Here is a 17,948-nt window from a genome sequence, read left to right as displayed (position 1 = left end):
CCATGGAATTCCCAGTAAATTCTACTAAATATATACATTTAAATAAGTTCTCTCCACTATGTTGGTGAAGTGCCAATTAAATCCATGTTCCTGAGCTTATCTATATTTTTCAAGCTGATAATGAATTTGCCACCTGACACTGCTAAATTGCATATCACAGTCAATATAATAAACTATAATTTTCCCAGCAATCTAGGCTGTTACTCAAAATGCTTGTTGTAAGTCAGTGGTGAGGCAACTGCTTTGCTATATGAGAAAGCAGCATCTGCCAGTCTCACCTGGGGCATCAGCTCAGAAATCAGAGGTACTAAAGCACCCAGTAGCTGATTCACATGAAGACTGCAGCAAGAATAACTGAGACAATGAAGACTTAAAGAAACATCAGCATTTGAGGAGTTTTTCTCTTAAGCATTAGGATTTCATGAGGGAACACTGGGGAAAAAAATTTTGATCTAATCAATAACTGATTTCCTGTGCAAGTGGAGAATTTCAGCTGATAAAAGTCTTTTGGAATAGGATTAGTTGCCTTTTAGACTGCTGCCTGGTCATGATGGTCTCATGGTGTACCACGGAGTCTTCGTCAGAAGCGAACTTCCTCTGCATCACAGTGGCAAAATTCAGTGTATGTTATATTATCTGAAGTGAAAATTACTTACTTACTTAATTAATTAATTAATTAAAGTCGTTCTTAAAAGATCCCTCTATAGCCCAGCATAAAAGGAACACATACTCCATCATGAGAAATCCACATTTACAAGAAGATTCTGAGTGCAGTCCATCTACTAGAGGTCAGATTTGCAATGCTTATCTCTTTGTTCACCTAAGACATACAGTCACGCCAAAGTCAACTCTGCAGGGTGTCTGATTACACCACCCAGTTTTTCTAGAGACAATACTCGGATTAGGCAGAGTATTTCTAATGCCATATGAATTTTTAGATTTTTGTTCATCTTCTATGATTTGCAAGAAATAAGGGAGAGAGGTCTGTGAATTAGGCCAATGATCCATAGAGTTATACATATCTTTAACCGGCAGTCAGTTTCCCCCAGCCGAGTTTTTGTAATTCTCCTCTCTTTTCCAATAATCTCAGATGCAGAAAAAATCCATCTGAATAAAAGATTACTAGTTCACAAGTAACAAGTTTGAACAAGTTGAACAAGTTTTAGAGATTCATAGATTCATAGATTTCTAGGTTGGAAAAGACCTTAGAGATCATCGAGTCCAACCATCCCTAATCCCCATTAAACCATATCCTCAAGTAGCTCATCCACCCTATTCTTAAACACATCCAGGGATGGGGACTCAACCACTTCCCTGGGCAGCTTATTCCAGTGGCTGACAACCCTTTCAGAGAAGAAATACTTCCTAACATCCAACCTGAATCTCCCCTGACTAAGCTTATGCCCATTTCCTCTTGTTCTATCTCCCATCACTAATGTAAAGAGCCCTTCCCCTACCTCCCCACCATCTTTTCTCAAGTATTTATAGGCCGTAATCAGGTCTCCCCTCAGCCTCCTCTTCTCCAGGCTAAACAGCCCCAACTCCCTCAGCCGCTCCTCATAAGTTTTATTTTCCAGCCCCTTGACCAGTTTAGTCGCCCTTCTTTGGGCTCGCTCCAGGAGCTCAATATCTCTCTTAAAGCGAGGGGCCCAAAACTGGACACAATATTCCAGGTGCGGCCTCACCAGTGCCGAGTATAGGGGCAGGATCACTTCCCTGCTCCTGCTGGTCACACTATTCTTGATACATGCCAGTATCCCATTGGCCTTTTTGGCCACCTGGGCACACTGCTGGCTCATATCAAGCCGGTAGTCAACCAACACCCCCAGGTCCTTTTCCGCCAGGCAGCTCTCCAGCCACTCCTCCCCGAGCCTATAGCGATGCTTGGGGTTTTTATACCCCAAGTGAAGGACTCTGCACTTGGCCTTATTAAAGCTCATGCCATTGGCCTCAGCCCAACGATCCAGTCTGTTCAAATCCCTCTGAAGGGCCTCCCTACCCTCGAGCAGATCGAGAGAGAGATAATAATATTTTCACAGAAGACGAAGGAATAGAAATTGAGAAAAATCTCTAAGAGCACTTACAATTATAGTTCTTAACTCTTAGGAATCATAACTTTACTTACAAATACAAGCAGCTGCAATCAACCTGACTGCATCATACGGTGGATCACAATCAGGAAAAATTGGCTGAACGATGTAGTTAGCAAATGTGATTGCTATCACCGCCTGAGTTGTTGGTTCGATAATTAGCAAGGAACACCACAGACTGATGAAGGCCACAAAAGCACCAAATGTTTCCAGGATATAGGTATAACTGCCTCCAGATTTAATGATGGATGTTCCCAGTTCAGCGTAACACAAAGCTCCGAACAGCGAGAATATCCCAGCGAGTGCCCAGATGACGAGAGAGAGTCCATAGGAAGCACTGTACATTAAAACACCTATGGGTGATACAAATATCCCAGAGCCAATCATGTTCCCTACAATTAAAGAAACTCCATTTAGTAACGTGATTTTTTTTTTCATCTGCATTCTTTCACTTCTGTCTGCCATATTGTCCATTTCAGCGCTTTTTTTCTTAGTTCTGGATCTTTTATTGCAGCGTATTCGCCAGGGAGCTGAAGTCCTCACCTATCATTACCTGAAAACAAGAGGAGAAAACAACTTTTGTAATGCACATGGCATCAGAGACATGGGTAAGATAATTAGCATAGAAGGCATAAGTGATACAAAGAACAATTGTTTTGCCTGGTTTTATCTTGCAGGAGCCGCACATTAGTGAATTTTCTTAACTTTCACCAGTCTGTATCTTTTTAATGGATAAACGTGAGGCCACTGTCTTTGGTTATAGATCCCAAACCTTTCATGAACTTTGAGTTCACTGTTATTATTTATCTTGAATTGTAATTCTGTGTTACGTTACTGGAATGATCACAGGGAAGAAAGAGACACTGTACCTCTGGAAACATGTTATGATACAGCTGGAGTGTTCCCCACAGGTAAACCTCACCCTAAATTTTGCTTTCATCCCAGGAAGAATTTTACTTTATTTGTTTCATTGAATCACATCCACCTGAAAATTATCTGCTGAGAAACACAAGAAAAACGAGAGAAAAAGATACTAAAAAAGTCCAGCCTCAGGAGGTTAATGTTAATGTGAGGATGAAGAAAAGAGCTTGAGCTGTTCCTAAAGATGAGATTGCTGCTGCAGTGAATAATGCAGCTTGTTTAGTTATTGACCTCACTTGACTTCTGGGTACAAACCAGTAGCATGCATAGGGATTGAGTTTTGAACACTCTGTTCCTGAAACACTTTTGTATAAGGGAGTCCAACAAAACACTTCTGTAAAAGCTTCCCACTCCGATGCTCACAGGGCAGGATCCAAGCATGCTGGGAGATGGGGCAAAAAGATGTAATTGCGTAGCTGCGTTGATAAATCAGCCTTGTGCACACATCACACCCCTCTGGGTCTGACGTCCTCAGGAATGGGGAAGGGAAAAGTACTAGCAAGACTTTTTCTGGTGCCTATCACAAAAAAAAATCCATTTCTTCTTCCCTTCCCCACTCCACACACACTCTGAACCACTTTCAAAGAAAACTTGCTCAAAATCCTATGAGCTAAAGCCAAGTTCTCTGAGTAGAACAAATCTCCTTCACACGGCATCGCCAAAAACATTTGATCACAAATTTATATTGTTAAAATGTGGGTCAACAGCCAGTTTATAACAAGGAATGCACCCTCCACAAACTTCCCAAAAGGTTTGCTTTCCTTTGTAAGGCACATCTGGTTTAGCAGCCCTTAACAATTTTTAACGTGTTTTTTTTCCAGTTTTCTTTGGTGCAACTCAGTTTCCTAGTTGATCAAATAACTAATGAGGTCTGATGAGGATTAAAGATTAAAAGATGTCAAACTCTCTTTAAAGATGAAATGCTTTTTTCATCCCAATGGCACTTTCTCTAACCACAGGAGCACTGTGGGAACACTGAAGTAAAATTAAATATTAATTCTTGCCGTAGGTGTTCAAACGTGACTGCTGAGTCTCCCATCTTTTGCTGACCTCTTCATACATGAGTGACTCCTCTCACTTCTCCCTTTGTCCCTCTAAGAATAAAAAATGCCACCTTGGTCTGGGAGGAGGAATTTCAGGCATCCGATACAGAAGTCATGTATCTTCCTTAAAATTCGTGATAATCGTTCCTGGTTTCCTACTTTTAGAACAATTTTTCTGCTTGCCTGAAAGAGACAAGGGAAAAGAAGTAACTTTCCCCTACCTCTGAAATACAAACTAAGACTTCCAGAACTTCCTAACTCTGTTTCTGCTCTCCATGGTTCTGTGAAATGTTGGCAGAAACACCTTCATGTGACCACAGCTGTCCAGTGAGCCCATCAGGACAGCAGCTTGCTAGAAATTTGGGCAGAAGTCTCTCTTAATACCACTTTGGCAGCAGAGCTGGTTTAAAAACACCTTGTGCTTTTTGTGCCTCATCTGGGAATAATAATAATAATAATAATAATAATAATAATAATAATAATAATAATAATAATAATAATAATAATAATTCATAACTTTTTCTGAGACAAAATGCACAAATGTTTAAGTGAGTATAGCTCAAAGGGAGTGAAAATTTATTATGCAGGTATGGAAAAATAATAGAAAATGGAGGAAATGGAAAAACACTCTTCCCCAAAGTTCAGCTTATACCTTAACATAAGCTGTAATATTAGAGCAGCTTTGAGGCGAGACACAGATGGTGCCTCCAGGAACAGAATGCTGTTGGCATAGACAAGGCCTGCTCTGTCTGAGCAGAGTGCGCAATATCCTTGAAATGGAGAGTTGTACAAAGGTACCGTGGCTCATCCCTGTTATCAGGGATGGAGAGTAACTGGCAAAGAAAATTGCATAGCTGCCATCAACGAAGACGGATCACAACTGCCGCCTCAGCAATGATGGTGAATTCATGTCCTGAAGCTGAACTTTGCTCATTATAATGACATTATAATACCAAAACACACCTCAGTCTCAAAAGCTACCCCTTTTCCTCTGGGATACCCCTATCCTCTGGGCTGCGACAACCCCTCACTGAGCATGCGTCCTGAAATTCTTCTAGTTTGTACCTTTAAAACAAAGTGAGGAAATTTACAGCAATCTTAACAAAGGTATTTGTAACTAGAGTCTCTTGAGCTCCATCTGAAAGTAAAACCAGTATAAAACTGGTTTAGGAGAAGGGGGTTTTGGGGTAAGACCTCCATTGGAATGTCTGGGACCAGTCGATGGGTGGATCTCTCTTTTCCCCCCATAGAGAGGCCTATTGGGTAGGAGCTCTGTGTTACTAATGCTTATGTACTAATAACTTGCTAGCTATTTAAAATTATCACTGATCAGTTCCATTTATTTATTGTTCCAAATCTGTTTTTGCAGTCATCTTATCACCAGCCATATTTGAACCTTTATCCTATAACCAACTGTCATGGTTTGATGTGGAGGGGGTGGGGGTTCTGGTGGCAGGAGAGGGGTTTTGCTCCCTGTGACCTCCCCGGTTTTGGAACCGAATTAGGCTTAGTTCTGGCCACCAGATCAGACTGCCATCCCCCTCAGGGTTGAGCCAATAGGGCGCCTCTGCGAATTGCCCTATTAAAGTCGGGACAAAGGAACCTGAAAAGGTGCTTTGCCCAGGAGTGTGGAGAGAAGGGAGGAGGGCACTGCCCCCGCTCCCTGGCTCCCAGTCAGGTGGCTGCCTGTGTCGGGCTGGCGCCGCCCACGGAGAATGTAGGCGGCGGAGCCAGCTGGGGAACTCAGGGGCACCCCACTCCCGGGGTGCCCACTGGGCTGAGTTCACCTGGAGAGGACTGAGATCTGAGAGAAACAGCTGCATCGACAGCAGGTCAGTGAGGATGGAGTGGGAGGAGGTGTGCCGGAGCCGAGTTTCCCCTGCAGCTGGTGGTGAGATAGCAGGCGGCCCCCCTGCAACCAGGACGGCCTCGGTGGAGCAGAGACCCACTCGCAGCCCGTGGAGAGAAGATGCCTGAGCCTGAGGATGGTCGTGTTGGGGTGCACAACAAGGCAGAGAGGCATCTGGAGTCTGCATGACGACCCACGCCGGAGCGAGTGGCTACAGCTCCCTAAGTACCCGAGACTGTGGTAAAGCCCACACCGGAGCAATCTGTGGGGAAGGATTGTTTCCAGTGGGCTGGACTCACGCTGGAGAAGTTTGTGGATTTTTCCTCGTGGGTAGGGGATCCATTGGAGCAGGGGAAAAGGGTGTAAGGACTCCTCCTCCTTTAAGAAAGAAGCAGCAGTAACAGCACGGAATGAACTGACCTGCACCCCCCCAGTCCCTGCCCCCTGTGCTGCTGGGGGGAGGAGGTAGAGCCGGGAGGAAAAGGAAAGAGGGGGGGGGAAGGTGTCGGTTTTAAGATCTGGTTTTGTTTCTTTCTGTCCTCTCGAGTAACCGGTTTTGTTTCCCTTTGTCCTTCTAAGTAACCATTAATAAATTGTTTTGCTTTAAGAAAGCCGAGCCTGTTTTGCCCGGGACCATGGTTGGTAGGTGCTCCCTCTGTTCTTGTCTCAACCCTCAGTCCCTTTTTTTTTTTTTTTTCTCCTCTCTAGTTTACTGGAGAAGGAGAGACTGTATGAGTTTTAGTTGCTGGATCAGCCTAAAACCACGACACAAACATATATAATGATATTTGTTTATCTATAAATATAACTTTCCAGAAACTTAAATAATTGATACCAGGGATATAAGGGATTTGTCCCAGTGTTGCTGCCCGTGAGAGTCCCTGAATATGTTAGAGGACCATCCTCCAACCTGGCAGGCTGTGCAGAGGGATGTGTCCCAGTGATGCTGTCAGTGTAAACCTGACAGGCTGGTCAAATTGTAAAGGGTTTGAGGAAACCTCCTTTCTCCTTAAACGGAGTGTAGCAGGCTGGTGGGATACAAGGGTCTCATCTTTCTTGGGAAACTGGCAGGCTGGTCAAATTGAAAAGGGTTCGAGGTGGTCTCCCTCCCTGTCCTCTATCAACATAACATTGTATCTTATTGTGACAGCAGCTGTTTCTGAAGCAACGTGAATACCCAGTTATGGAACGAGTGATCAAAACCAATGGCTATCCGTTTTCCTGAAATGAGGTCTCACTGACAAATGACATAAAGATATTTCCCTGTAAAGTAGGACACATAATGCAATTGGTAGGTTGTCACTAGTACAGGTAACTTGCGTGCATGATAACAAACCTGAACTTCGATGTCCAGTGCAGATGACCCAGTAGCTAAAGGGAATATGAGCATTTAACTTGACTCTAGTAGAACATTTACAATCTATAGCTTTCATGAGAGCACAGAGATAAAATTATTTTATTAAGGAACACAATGTTTAGCATAGTTTTTACTTCTCTGTTGTGCTAACAAAAGATAATTTCAGACCTCTAGAAATGTGTAACCAGAGCCGTATGGGTAAATAATTCACAAATAATTGACTGTGCATGGAAACATTTGAAAGAAAAACAATCAGAAGAAGAAACAATTCAAAATTCTGTACTTTGAGAGATGTCACACTACCAAAACTTAACTAGATCCTAGCTGCACTGACCAAGTTATACAAGGCAAAGGCAGGCACTGGGAGAATGAAGAACCACCCACTGTAAGGGAAGATCAGGTTCGAGACCATCTAAAAAACCTGAAGGCGGACAAGTCCATGGGACCTGATGAGATGCGTCTGCAGGTCCTCAGGGAATTGACAGTAGAAGTTGCTAAACCATTATCCATCATATTTGCAAAGTCGTGGCAGTCCGGTGAAGTTCCCACTGACTGGAAAAGAGGAAACATAGCCCCCATTTTTAAAAAGAGGAAAAAAGGAAGACCCAGGGAACTACAGGGCAGTCAGTCTCATCTCTGTACCAAGCAAGATCATTGAGCAGATCCTCCTGAAATCTATGCTAAAGCACCTGGAAAGAAAGGAAGTGATTGGTAACAGCCAGCATGGCTTCGCTAAGGGCAAATTGTACCTGACAAATTTGGTGGCCTTCTACGATGAGGTTACAGCATTGGTGGATAAGGAAAAGCATGTCATCTACCCCGACTTCTCAAAAGTATTTGACACTGTCCCCCACAACATCGTTGTCTCCAAATTGGAGAGACATGGATTTGATAGATGGACCACTCAGTGAACAAGTAATTGGTGGATGGTCGCACTCAAAGAGTTGCAGTCAATGGCTCAATGTCTAAGTCGGGGCTTGTGCTGTTTAACATCTTTGTCGATGACATGGACAGTGGGATCGAGTGCACCCTCAGCAAGTTTGCAGATGACACCAAGCTGTGTGGTGTTGGGGACATGCTGGAGGGAAGGGATGCCATCCAGAGGGACCTTGCCAGGCTGGAGAGGTGGGCCGGTGAGAACCTCATGAAGTTCAACAAGGCCAACTGCAAGGTCCTGCACGTGGGTTGGGGCAATTCCAAGCACAAGTACAGGCTGGGCGGAGAATGGATTGAGAGCAGTCCTGAGGAAAATGATTTGGGAGTGCTGGTAGATGAGAAGCTCAACATGAGCAGGCAACATGCACTTGCTGCCCAGAAAGCCAACCGTATCCTGGGCTGCATCCAAAGAAGCATGGTCCTGCACGTGGGTCGTGGCAATCCCAGGCTGGGCGGAGAATGGACTGAGAGCAGCCCAAAGGAGAAAGACTTGCACACTGCTGGTTGATGAGAAGCTCAACATGAGCTGGCAATGTGCGCTTGCAGCTCAAAAAGCCAATGGTATTCTGGGCTGCATCAAAAGAAACATGGCCATCATTTGAGGGAGGTGATGACAGGCTGAGAGAGTTGGGCTTGTTCAGCCTGGAGAAGACAAGGCTCCAGGGAGATCTTACAGCAGTCTTCCAGTACTTAAAGGGGGCCTACAAGAACGCTGGAGAGGGACTTCTGATAAGGGCGTGTAGTGATAGGACAAGGGATAATGGCTTTAAACTGAAAGAGGGGAGATTTCAATCAGATCTAAGGAAGAAATATTTTACAATGCAGGTGATGAGGCCGTGTAACAGGTTGCCCAGAGAAGTTGTGGCTGCCCCATCGCTACAAGTGTTCAAGACCAGGTTGGATGAGGCTTTGCGCAATCTGATCTAGTGGAAGGTGTCGCTGCCTGTGGTAAGGGGGGTTGGAACTAGATGATCTTTAGCGTCCCCTTCCAAACCAAACTATTCTATGATTCTATGATTAAGTCCACAAATAGGTACAGCCTGAGAATCAAAGGATAAGAGATTCAGTTTCCATAACCAAGATGTATAACTTTGCTGTAGTTGTTACCCAAATTTATATCAGGTCAAAATCTGCAAGAAAGTAGCAATTTGAGAACAAAATCTTTTAAACAGCTTCTGCCTGTCCTGTTCCATGCCCATCCCAAAGCCAAAAGCAATATTCCCACTAGCTTTGACAGGGCACTGATTTCATTCAGTGGGGTCACAATGTTGAAGTTGTTTTCGATTTCTTCATTCAGGACTATGTCTTCCTTAAATAAATAAGATTTGACTGAGACAGGACTCCTGGTAGTTCTCAGTAAAGTCTTCATAGTATTAACAAAATTAGAGGAACATAGGAAATAGTCTTCCTGTATAATACCAAAAGGAGAGGAATTCTTTTTTGTCACGTGTTAAGAATTTGCTGCCAATACAATACAGACAGTGATGAAAACAATTTGACAGAATGCCCAATATTTATTGCCATGATCTAACCCTTTCCCTCATGTACAGATTCTGTTATTTTGTTCCTAAATAATCTGGCCCATCATCCTGCCCTACTGTCATCATTGTCCCTTTATCCTCATGGTACCATCTCCCCTTCCTGGGACTACCACTGCTGCTTCTGCCTCAAACTGGTGTCCCAAAAAGCTTTGGCTAAGAAGCTGTTCAAGCATGACTCTCTTCTCTGTTACATCTGTCCATCTACTTGGACATCTCTGTAGGTCACATTTTAAGGGTGCACACAATGCAAGTGAGACCCAGTATTAGCGAAGGTCAGAGAGGGCTCACATGCTGGGGACAACCATCAGAACTGTAACAAGTTGAGTTGTTACAGGCGGGTGGCCGTTGTCAGTTGGAAAATCCTGTATTATAACAGATAACAAATCCTTATGGTGAATCCTCTAGCAGAGAGGAAGTCAGAGTGGCTTCCAGAGAACGAAAAGATTTAATTTATGCAGTAATTAAAAAAGGGAATTGCTTTTCATTCCAATATTCTGCTTTTCATCATTGAGTACTTAAATCATAGAATCACACAACCAATAAGACTAGAAAGAACCTCTGAGATCAAGTGCAACTGTCAACTCGATATGACCATGCCCACTAAACCATGTCCTGAAGTGCTACATCTACACATTTTTTGAACACTTCCAGGTATGATGACTCCACCGCTTCCCTGGGAAACCTGTTCCAATGTTTGATCACTCTTTCAGTAATGAAAATTTTCCTAAAATCTAATCTAAACTTCCCCTAATGCAACTTAAGGCCATTTCCTCTCGTTCTATTGATAGCTACCTGGGAGAAGAGACCAACACCCACCTCACTACAATCTCCTTTCAGGTAGTTGTAGAGAGCAATAAGGTTTCCCCTGAGCCTCCTTTTTTCCAGGCTAAACAACCCCAGTTCCTTCAGCTACTCCTCGTAAGACTTGTACTCCAGACACTTCACCAGCTTTGTTGTCCTTCTCTGGACACACTCCAGCACCTCAATCACCTTCTTGTAGTGAGGGGCCCAAAACTGAACACGGCATTCGAGGTGGGGCCTCACTAGTGCCAAATACAGAGGCACGATCACTTCCCTAGCCCTACTGGTCACACTATTTCTGATACAGGCCGGGATGCTGTTGTCCTTCTTGGCCACCTGGGCACACTGCTGGTTCACGTTCAGTTGGCTGTCAACCAAATGTTGCTCCCTTCAGCAGATTCCCTTGGAAACTGAGGGCATTTAGAAAGTCATCTTGTATCAAAGATCTTAGAACATGCTGGACATGAAATTTACTCTTTAATAATATTTCAGATAATTTCATGGCCTTTTCTTTAGATGATTGTTGTCTACTGCCACATAATTTCTCAATAATGAAAGTCTGCTATGCCATCACTGAACATAGCAAAGTCAAATCAGGCAAAATACTGATAAACTCCCAATATTTCCCAGTTTAAGTCAGGAAATTAATGACATTAAGGATGATATTTAAAAACAAAATCTAGACTATTTTAATTATGTTTGTAAAGTGTTATTTATGTTTGTATTTGAAATCAAAATATGTGTAGAAAACCATTTTTAAAGTCATGAGAAATCTCTTATTTTTTCTGGATATTTTTTTCCTGCATGTAGCAGTTTGACAAAAAATAAAAACAAATCCCAACCATGTACATTTATATGTTCCTCCTATTTCTTCCTTTTAAATTAATATCTTGTTAAAAGATGCTTTCTATGATAGATTGAGAAAGGTCTACAGCTAATGTTTACACAGGAATGGCTGAGCTTTTTTTAAAACACTATTCAAAGTAGGTATGTGACAGGTGTTTTGAATACACAGCCTCCAAGCTGCTTTATTTTCATCTATGAAGGGCAGTTATTTCTCCCTGAGAGCTCTTTAAGTCTACCTAGAAGGACTGCACAATTCCAGCTGCCTGCAAGTCTGTGGTTACATACAGTATAACATATCAAGAAACATTTTGGCCACAGCATTGTTTTGCAGGGATGTTGTTCTCTGCTGGAAGAGCAGAGGGGCTGAGTGCCACATTCTTTAATCAGAGCCTCTGTTGCCTCTTTCTTTCCCTCTGAAATTTGAACTTGAATTTGTCCTGTTTCTGATTTGGGGCACCAAACTGGTTTTTTAAATGTGTACTACACTGAGGAGCTCTGTCATCAGATATTTGCCCCCTCTTAGAGCTGGAGAGCACCTTTATATCTTTCATATATTCTCATCCTGAGCCAGCCTCAGCCTTTTGTTTTGATTTTGTAGAGGCTACATGTTGGAACATGAAACAAAATATTTCCTTCCCTAATGCTTCCCATACTGCTATTGGTCTGACCCTGATGGTTGCATCCTACTTGGCATTTCCCAGCAATTTACGGTAAAAGCACATAAATCAGCATTGTGCAATCATAGAGCACACAGTGTGTGTGAAAAAACATTTCTTTCTTGGACATTTCTTCTGTGAACACAAAATCTATTTCTGTTGCAAAGGAACATGACACTTATTTGCATTTTAAGTAAGCAAGATGGATAATGTGAATTGAATGTGACTTTGTGTATAACATATTTTTCTCATTCCTTTTTACAGCCTTGCAGAATTTGACCAGCTCTTCTGCAGTGAGGATTCTCCTGTGCCAGCTTACTACTCATAGCAGTTCTGCTGTGTGTTGTAGCTTCAGCTACACACCTTTGCTTATGGCACAGCAAAGGGAGGTACACCTGCCTAAATAAGCCAGTGACATTTTCTGGTTTCTTGCCGACACCTCCATCACTGCTCAGGAAGGCTTCTCATGCTCTGCACTGGCAACAAGAGCACTTCGATTCTTTACAGAGCCCTCTTCATTCATATCATTGCCCAGAAGCAGCAGACAGCTCAGCTGCACCACTGCCAACTCCTCGGCTTCCTCCTGTTCCTTATCTCTGCCAGGATCAACAGCACAAATCACAAATTCAGATCAGTCTGCCAGCCTGTACCCTCGTGTCCTGTGCACAGCCCGTAGAGCCAGGAAGCACGGCATCAAGTTTTGCATCTCAAGTTCTGCTCGCTCTAAGGCAGGAGTTGCTTTCAATGAGTTTGGAAACAGGAAGACAGTGCAGACCCCCAGACACAAGACATCAGATGCCGCCTGGCAGGCCAAGTGCCCCCTGGCAGGTCAAGGCTTTTTATACGTAGTAGGACTGCTTTTACCTTCTTAGTCATAATTTAAAACAGTGTATTACAAAGCTTGCATTTCATGTGGACCCTACTACAAGAACAATGCAGCAGCTTGTAAAAAGGTACCGCTGAAGAAGCCTCTGATCTTCTAGTTTCTAAAACCACAATTCAGGAAAGCTCTTAATACATGTTGAATTTTGGACACACATCTCAGAAATGCTATTTTGCAACCTTACATAACAGAAATCGTTCTTTAGGCACTACTAATAACAAACAAATGTGACTTAGAACGTGACATGCAATGAAACACAGAGTCCTGGCACCAAACTCTCACGGGTCAGGCTGGCAGTTTTCCTCAGAGCCTGTCCCTGCTGGACATCTTCAGGTCTGCTCTACAAAAAGCACAACCATTCATTGCACCATTGTGCTGGACTTGCTATCTAGTTTGAATTTTACAGCCTTTAGAGAGAAGCAGGATAAAATGCAAATTCCTAGTTTATGCAAAAAATTCCTTTAAAGAAATTTTAAAAACTCCTTTTCTATCCAAGAAAGTATAAATTTTTTCAGTTCACAAAATGAGTTAAGATAGGTACTGAAAAAACTCATCTGTTGGTAATTAGCAATGCCCACACTGAAGCTTGAATCATTCAAATGGGGCAGATCTCACATCTCCATGGGTTTCCAAACAGCCCTCACTTAGGATTACTCATTTATCTGCTCCTTCTTATATGGTAGTTTAGGTAGATTACAGCTTTCTTGTATGTGAAGTTTGGATTTTCCCAAATTTCAGATAGTGTTAAAAGAATCTGTAATTATTTGTCAGTGCTTGTAAAAATAATTTGCCTGTGCGGTGTTCTAACAAATTAAAACCAGTATTTTTCTCACTAATTTTGAAGCCACCTGAGTAAAGTCCCTAAGTCTTTCTGAAATGAGCTGAAAAAAATCTCACATACCTTTTCCTCTCAGGTGGCCCCACTGGTGCCTCAACGTGTCAGTACCATCCTTCAGAAAAAACAGGACGGCGGAGATGTTGTCCAGAGAAGGTTAAGGCAGGTTGTGGCAGGAAAGATGCATGCACGTCTGTAAAACCCCAGTGAGCGATTGTCACAAACCGCCGTCTTGAGAAACCGAGACAGAGACGCTCGAACGCTTTGTACTTTCCTCCCTCACGAAGGGACCTATGGTGGATGCCAAAAACACGCTGTTTTTGCAGACCCACACAAGTCTGGGCGCAGCAGATAAGGGCAAGTCTTGTGCAGGCAGGGCTAAGCCACCTTCTGCATTGACTCCCCTGTCTTGACCTGAGGGTAAGGGCACATGTGCCCAGAGAGGTCATATCGTGATCATGGCAATAAAGGGTGTGGTGGTGAGTCAACCCATTTTGAGAACTTTTGTGAAGTACAACTGCTTATACACAACAGTAGTCGTCCCTTGAGGAGGGACAACAAGCACCCAAACATAAGAGGAATGGGCAATGGGTTTTTGTATACCTCCTTGTCTGTCTTTTACTTGGTTTATAGGAACATAAGGGCAATGTTGTTGTAAGTTTTGTCAATCATCTTCTATATTTTGTAGTTTAGGAACATCAGACATTACATAGTTTTAAGTTTTGCCATGTTAATATCCATTGTAACCTCACTACATTAAAAGCAATGAAGTTGTTCAGAGTTACTATGTTTTGCCATTTTGCTGCATCCTAAGTAAAGCTTTATTTTTAGTCTAACCTCTTGGGTCACGGTTGTGACTCCTGCATACTGTGCAGAAAATTAAAAAAGCTCACCCGCCCGGCTCCGCAGAGTGGGATGGGACATTAATTTGGTGTCATGGACAGGATTCTTTGTGAGAAGTCCTAAAGAGGTTCTGTAAAAAGGGGTATCAGCCAGAGTGCTGAAGAAAGGAGGGCTGAGTTTTGATAGAAGCCAAAAACTCAGGCCAGAGATCCTGGCAAACCAGGATAAGCCTGACCTTGCCTTCTTCCTGCTGTTAATTTTGTTAAAAGAATACAAAGCCTGCCCGACTCCTAATAGGCGGAGCTAGGCCAAGGAACATCGGCCATCTCCCGTGACTGTGGCAGAATGGATAAGAGACTTGGCAAAAGAAAATCATTTCAAGCCTGGTAAGGGAAAGGCAGTGGTATGTGGTGTCCTGGGAGCCGCCTTAACAGCTGCCCAAAGTGACAAATATATCATAAAACAAACAAAGCAAGAAGCCAGTGAATCCCTCCAAGAATTAGTTAAAACATTGCAGGTGAAACTAGAGGCTGAATGAATAAAACAGCAAGATGCCGAGCGGGGATTAACTGATGAAAAATGAATAACAATAAACCTCCAACACAGCTGTGGGATGTTTTTGTAAGGCAGAGCGAGTAAAGGTTGCAGGTAGCTGAGGATGACTTGGAGAGTGAACCAGGGTTCTCCAGCCTAGCAAAAGAGACTGACGTTCTTGCCCAAGAAGTTACCTGTCATTATCCCTGAAAGGAGTTAAAAGAGGCAAAGGAGGAGCCTGACCCTGCTCATAAGCTCTGACCACTCATTAAAACTGAGGTCGTATAGGAAGGTGAAGACGCCAAACCCACTGTTACTGCTAAACATATACCCTACAGTGCAACTGAATTGGCTAAACTACATGAGAAGTATAGCAGACAAGCTAAAGAAACCAAAACTGAGTACCTATGGAGGGTCTCCCTGGCTGGAGGGGATCTAATAAAGCTCATGGAAGAGGAAGCTCAGAGATGTTGAGGTCCCAGTGTGTTTCTAACAGTAGAGGATGATAGAGAATCATGGTCTCTGACCCAGCATATAGGGCCAGTGGGATAGACCCAATTGAAAGGAGAGGAAGCCTGTTGCCATCCCTACCCTGGGTTGAGTCAGCTTACTGAGAGTACACAAAAAGCAGCCTGCCTCCAGCTGATGCTCGACAGGTGCCTTGCACCTCGTCAACCCTCCCCCACGCTATTGTTTGTCAATCCAGATAGGATGAACTCTCTGACCTATTGGTAACTTTCCCCCTTGGCCCTTTTAAGACTCCCGCTACCTTTCTAGTAGATACAGGGGCCCAAATGTCTGCTCTGAGTGCTGATACCACAGGCCAGCGTGGGGTCGTCCCCGATAAAAAAAAAATATGGGTAACTGATGTGTTCGGGTGTTCCAAACCTCTGCCAATGGCCCAGCTAAAGAGCCGGTTATCAGGAGACAATACCCCCACTGAGACCATCATGGTATTGGGAATGGTCCCTTTGAGCATCTTAGGTGTAGATCTATTGAAGGGGAGAGCATGGACAGACTTGGCAGGGAGAGAACTGAAGTTTGAATCTCCTTTAACTCTAATGAGGCTTCTGCAGGCAGCTCCCCTGCTTCCACCCTCCAAAATCATCAATGTGAATCATATCCTTTACCACCGGGAGTGAAAGAAGGAATTGCTCCGGCGATACAAGAATTACCCGAGCAGGGAGTGATCATTCAGACTCACTCCCCATATAATTCCCTAGTGTGGCCAGTTTGCAAAGCCAAAGGAAAATGGCAACTAACAATTGCCTATCGGCGCTTAATTGCAAGCACTAGTCCCCTGACAGCAGCCCTGCCTAACACAGATGAACTGATTTCCACTGTACAGGAGCAGTTCCACCCCATTTTAGCCACTGTTAATGTAAAAGATATGTTCTTTATGGTGCCCTTACAAGAAAGTGACCGGGATAGATTCGCGTTCACATGGAGGGTATTCAACAAACCTTTACTAGCCTGCCTCAAGGATGTCCATGTTCACCTACCCTCTGGCCCAGGCACTAGCAGAAATCACTCTAGAAGAGGGAGTTAAGATGCACCCATATTTCAGTGACGAACTAGTGGAGGGATCTGATGTTATCTGATGTTTGGGCAAACCCAAAAGAAAATAATTACTCACCTGGAAAATTTGGGACTACGGATTCTGGCAGAAAAAGTGCAAGTCCCCTCTCCTGAAGTAAAATTTTTAGATATATTGTGGAAAGGAGGAGCGAAACCTTAAGTGCCTTAGAACAGATAAAAATGCCAGAGAATAAAAAGAGGTTGCAATATGTCCTGGGACTACTGGTATTCTGGAGAAAGCATATTCCAGATATTTCTATCATAGCTCATCCCCTGTAGGATTTAACATGCAAAAAGGCTGAATGGGATTGGACCTCAATTCATCAAGAAGCTTTAAAGTTGATGGGTTTTGAGGTGGGGGCGTACCAAGCTCTGGGCCTGATACACCAGACAGATCCACTCCAAACTGAGCGAGGCTTTGCAATTCATGGGGCGTCCATGCATATGTGGCAGCGTGGGCCGGAGGGTCCAACTCGCCCTGTGGAGTTTCATTCACAGAGTTTCAAAGATGCTGAAAAGAGATATTTGAACTGGGAAAAAGGCCTCTTTGTGCTCAGTTTAGCCTTGCAGGAGGCTGAAAAAATTATACGGCAACAATCAATCATCCGGTGGGGACCCTTTAAAGTCTTGAAGCCCGTACTGGCTGGCACTCAGCCCCCTGTAGGAGCTGCACAATGAGAAACAGTTAGAAAATAGTATGCCCAGCTGCAACATTATAGTCACGTTTACCAAGTAGAGAAGGGCACACTCAAAATACTCCAGATACGAGAAGGATCCATCACTTCCCCATATCATGGATTTCCCCCCTCACATATAAAAGAGGCTCCACAGTTTGGACCACACTTAAAAAGTATGTGGTTCATCGGCACCTCTTCCAAGAGTGAAGGGAAGATATGGAAATATCGGTGGTAGCCCTGCCTGTTGATTCTAGGGAAAACTTGGTAACCTAAGGAGAAGGGAGAGCCCAAGTAGGAGAAGAGCAGTTTGGAGTGTGATAACACAGGAAACTGTCAGCATTAAATGTGTGCATACTTACACTGACTCATATGCTGCATTTAAGGGGTGTATCGAGTGCCTTCCCTTTTGGGAACAAAATCAGTGGGAAGTAAACAGACAGCCTGTACGGCAAACTGATCAGTGGATCAGTTCTCCTGGATACCACACAGTGAATTAAAAATAGCTCACCTCGCTGACTCCACTGAGTGGGAGAGGACAATGTCACTTCCAGCCTGGCA

The 17,948-nt window shown here is 43.6% G+C and overlaps 1 protein-coding gene across 3 annotated transcripts in view; it reads right to left on the bottom strand.

The window, feature by feature from the left end:
• The window catches only part of LOC104377792 (Y+L amino acid transporter 2), a 32,134-nt gene extending 17,995 nt beyond the window's left edge, over window positions 1-14,139 (bottom strand). For 2 of the 3 annotated variants that reach the window (XM_086608729.1, XM_086608730.1), the window contains exons 1-2: window positions 13,825-14,139; window positions 2,126-2,643 (exon numbers count right to left, since the gene is read on the bottom strand). In XM_086608729.1, coding sequence (XP_086464855.1) covers window positions 2,126-2,564 — 439 coding nt within the window. In that variant the 5' untranslated portion in view covers window positions 2,565-2,643; window positions 13,825-14,139. Of the gene's footprint in view, window positions 1-2,125; window positions 2,644-12,071; window positions 12,079-13,824 lie in introns of those variants that run through there. The other variant, XM_086608728.1, reaches the window with a different exon arrangement.
• Between the last annotated feature and the right edge of the window lie 3,809 nt (window positions 14,140-17,948).

The sequence above is a fragment of the Tauraco erythrolophus genome, chromosome 3, assembly GCF_009769465.1.
Source record: "Tauraco erythrolophus isolate bTauEry1 chromosome 3, bTauEry1.pri, whole genome shotgun sequence".
NCBI classification, from domain to species: domain Eukaryota; kingdom Metazoa; phylum Chordata; class Aves; order Musophagiformes; family Musophagidae; genus Tauraco; species Tauraco erythrolophus.
The sequence above is the reverse complement of the archived record's forward strand: the minus strand, read 5'-3'. Positions and strand labels throughout refer to the sequence as shown.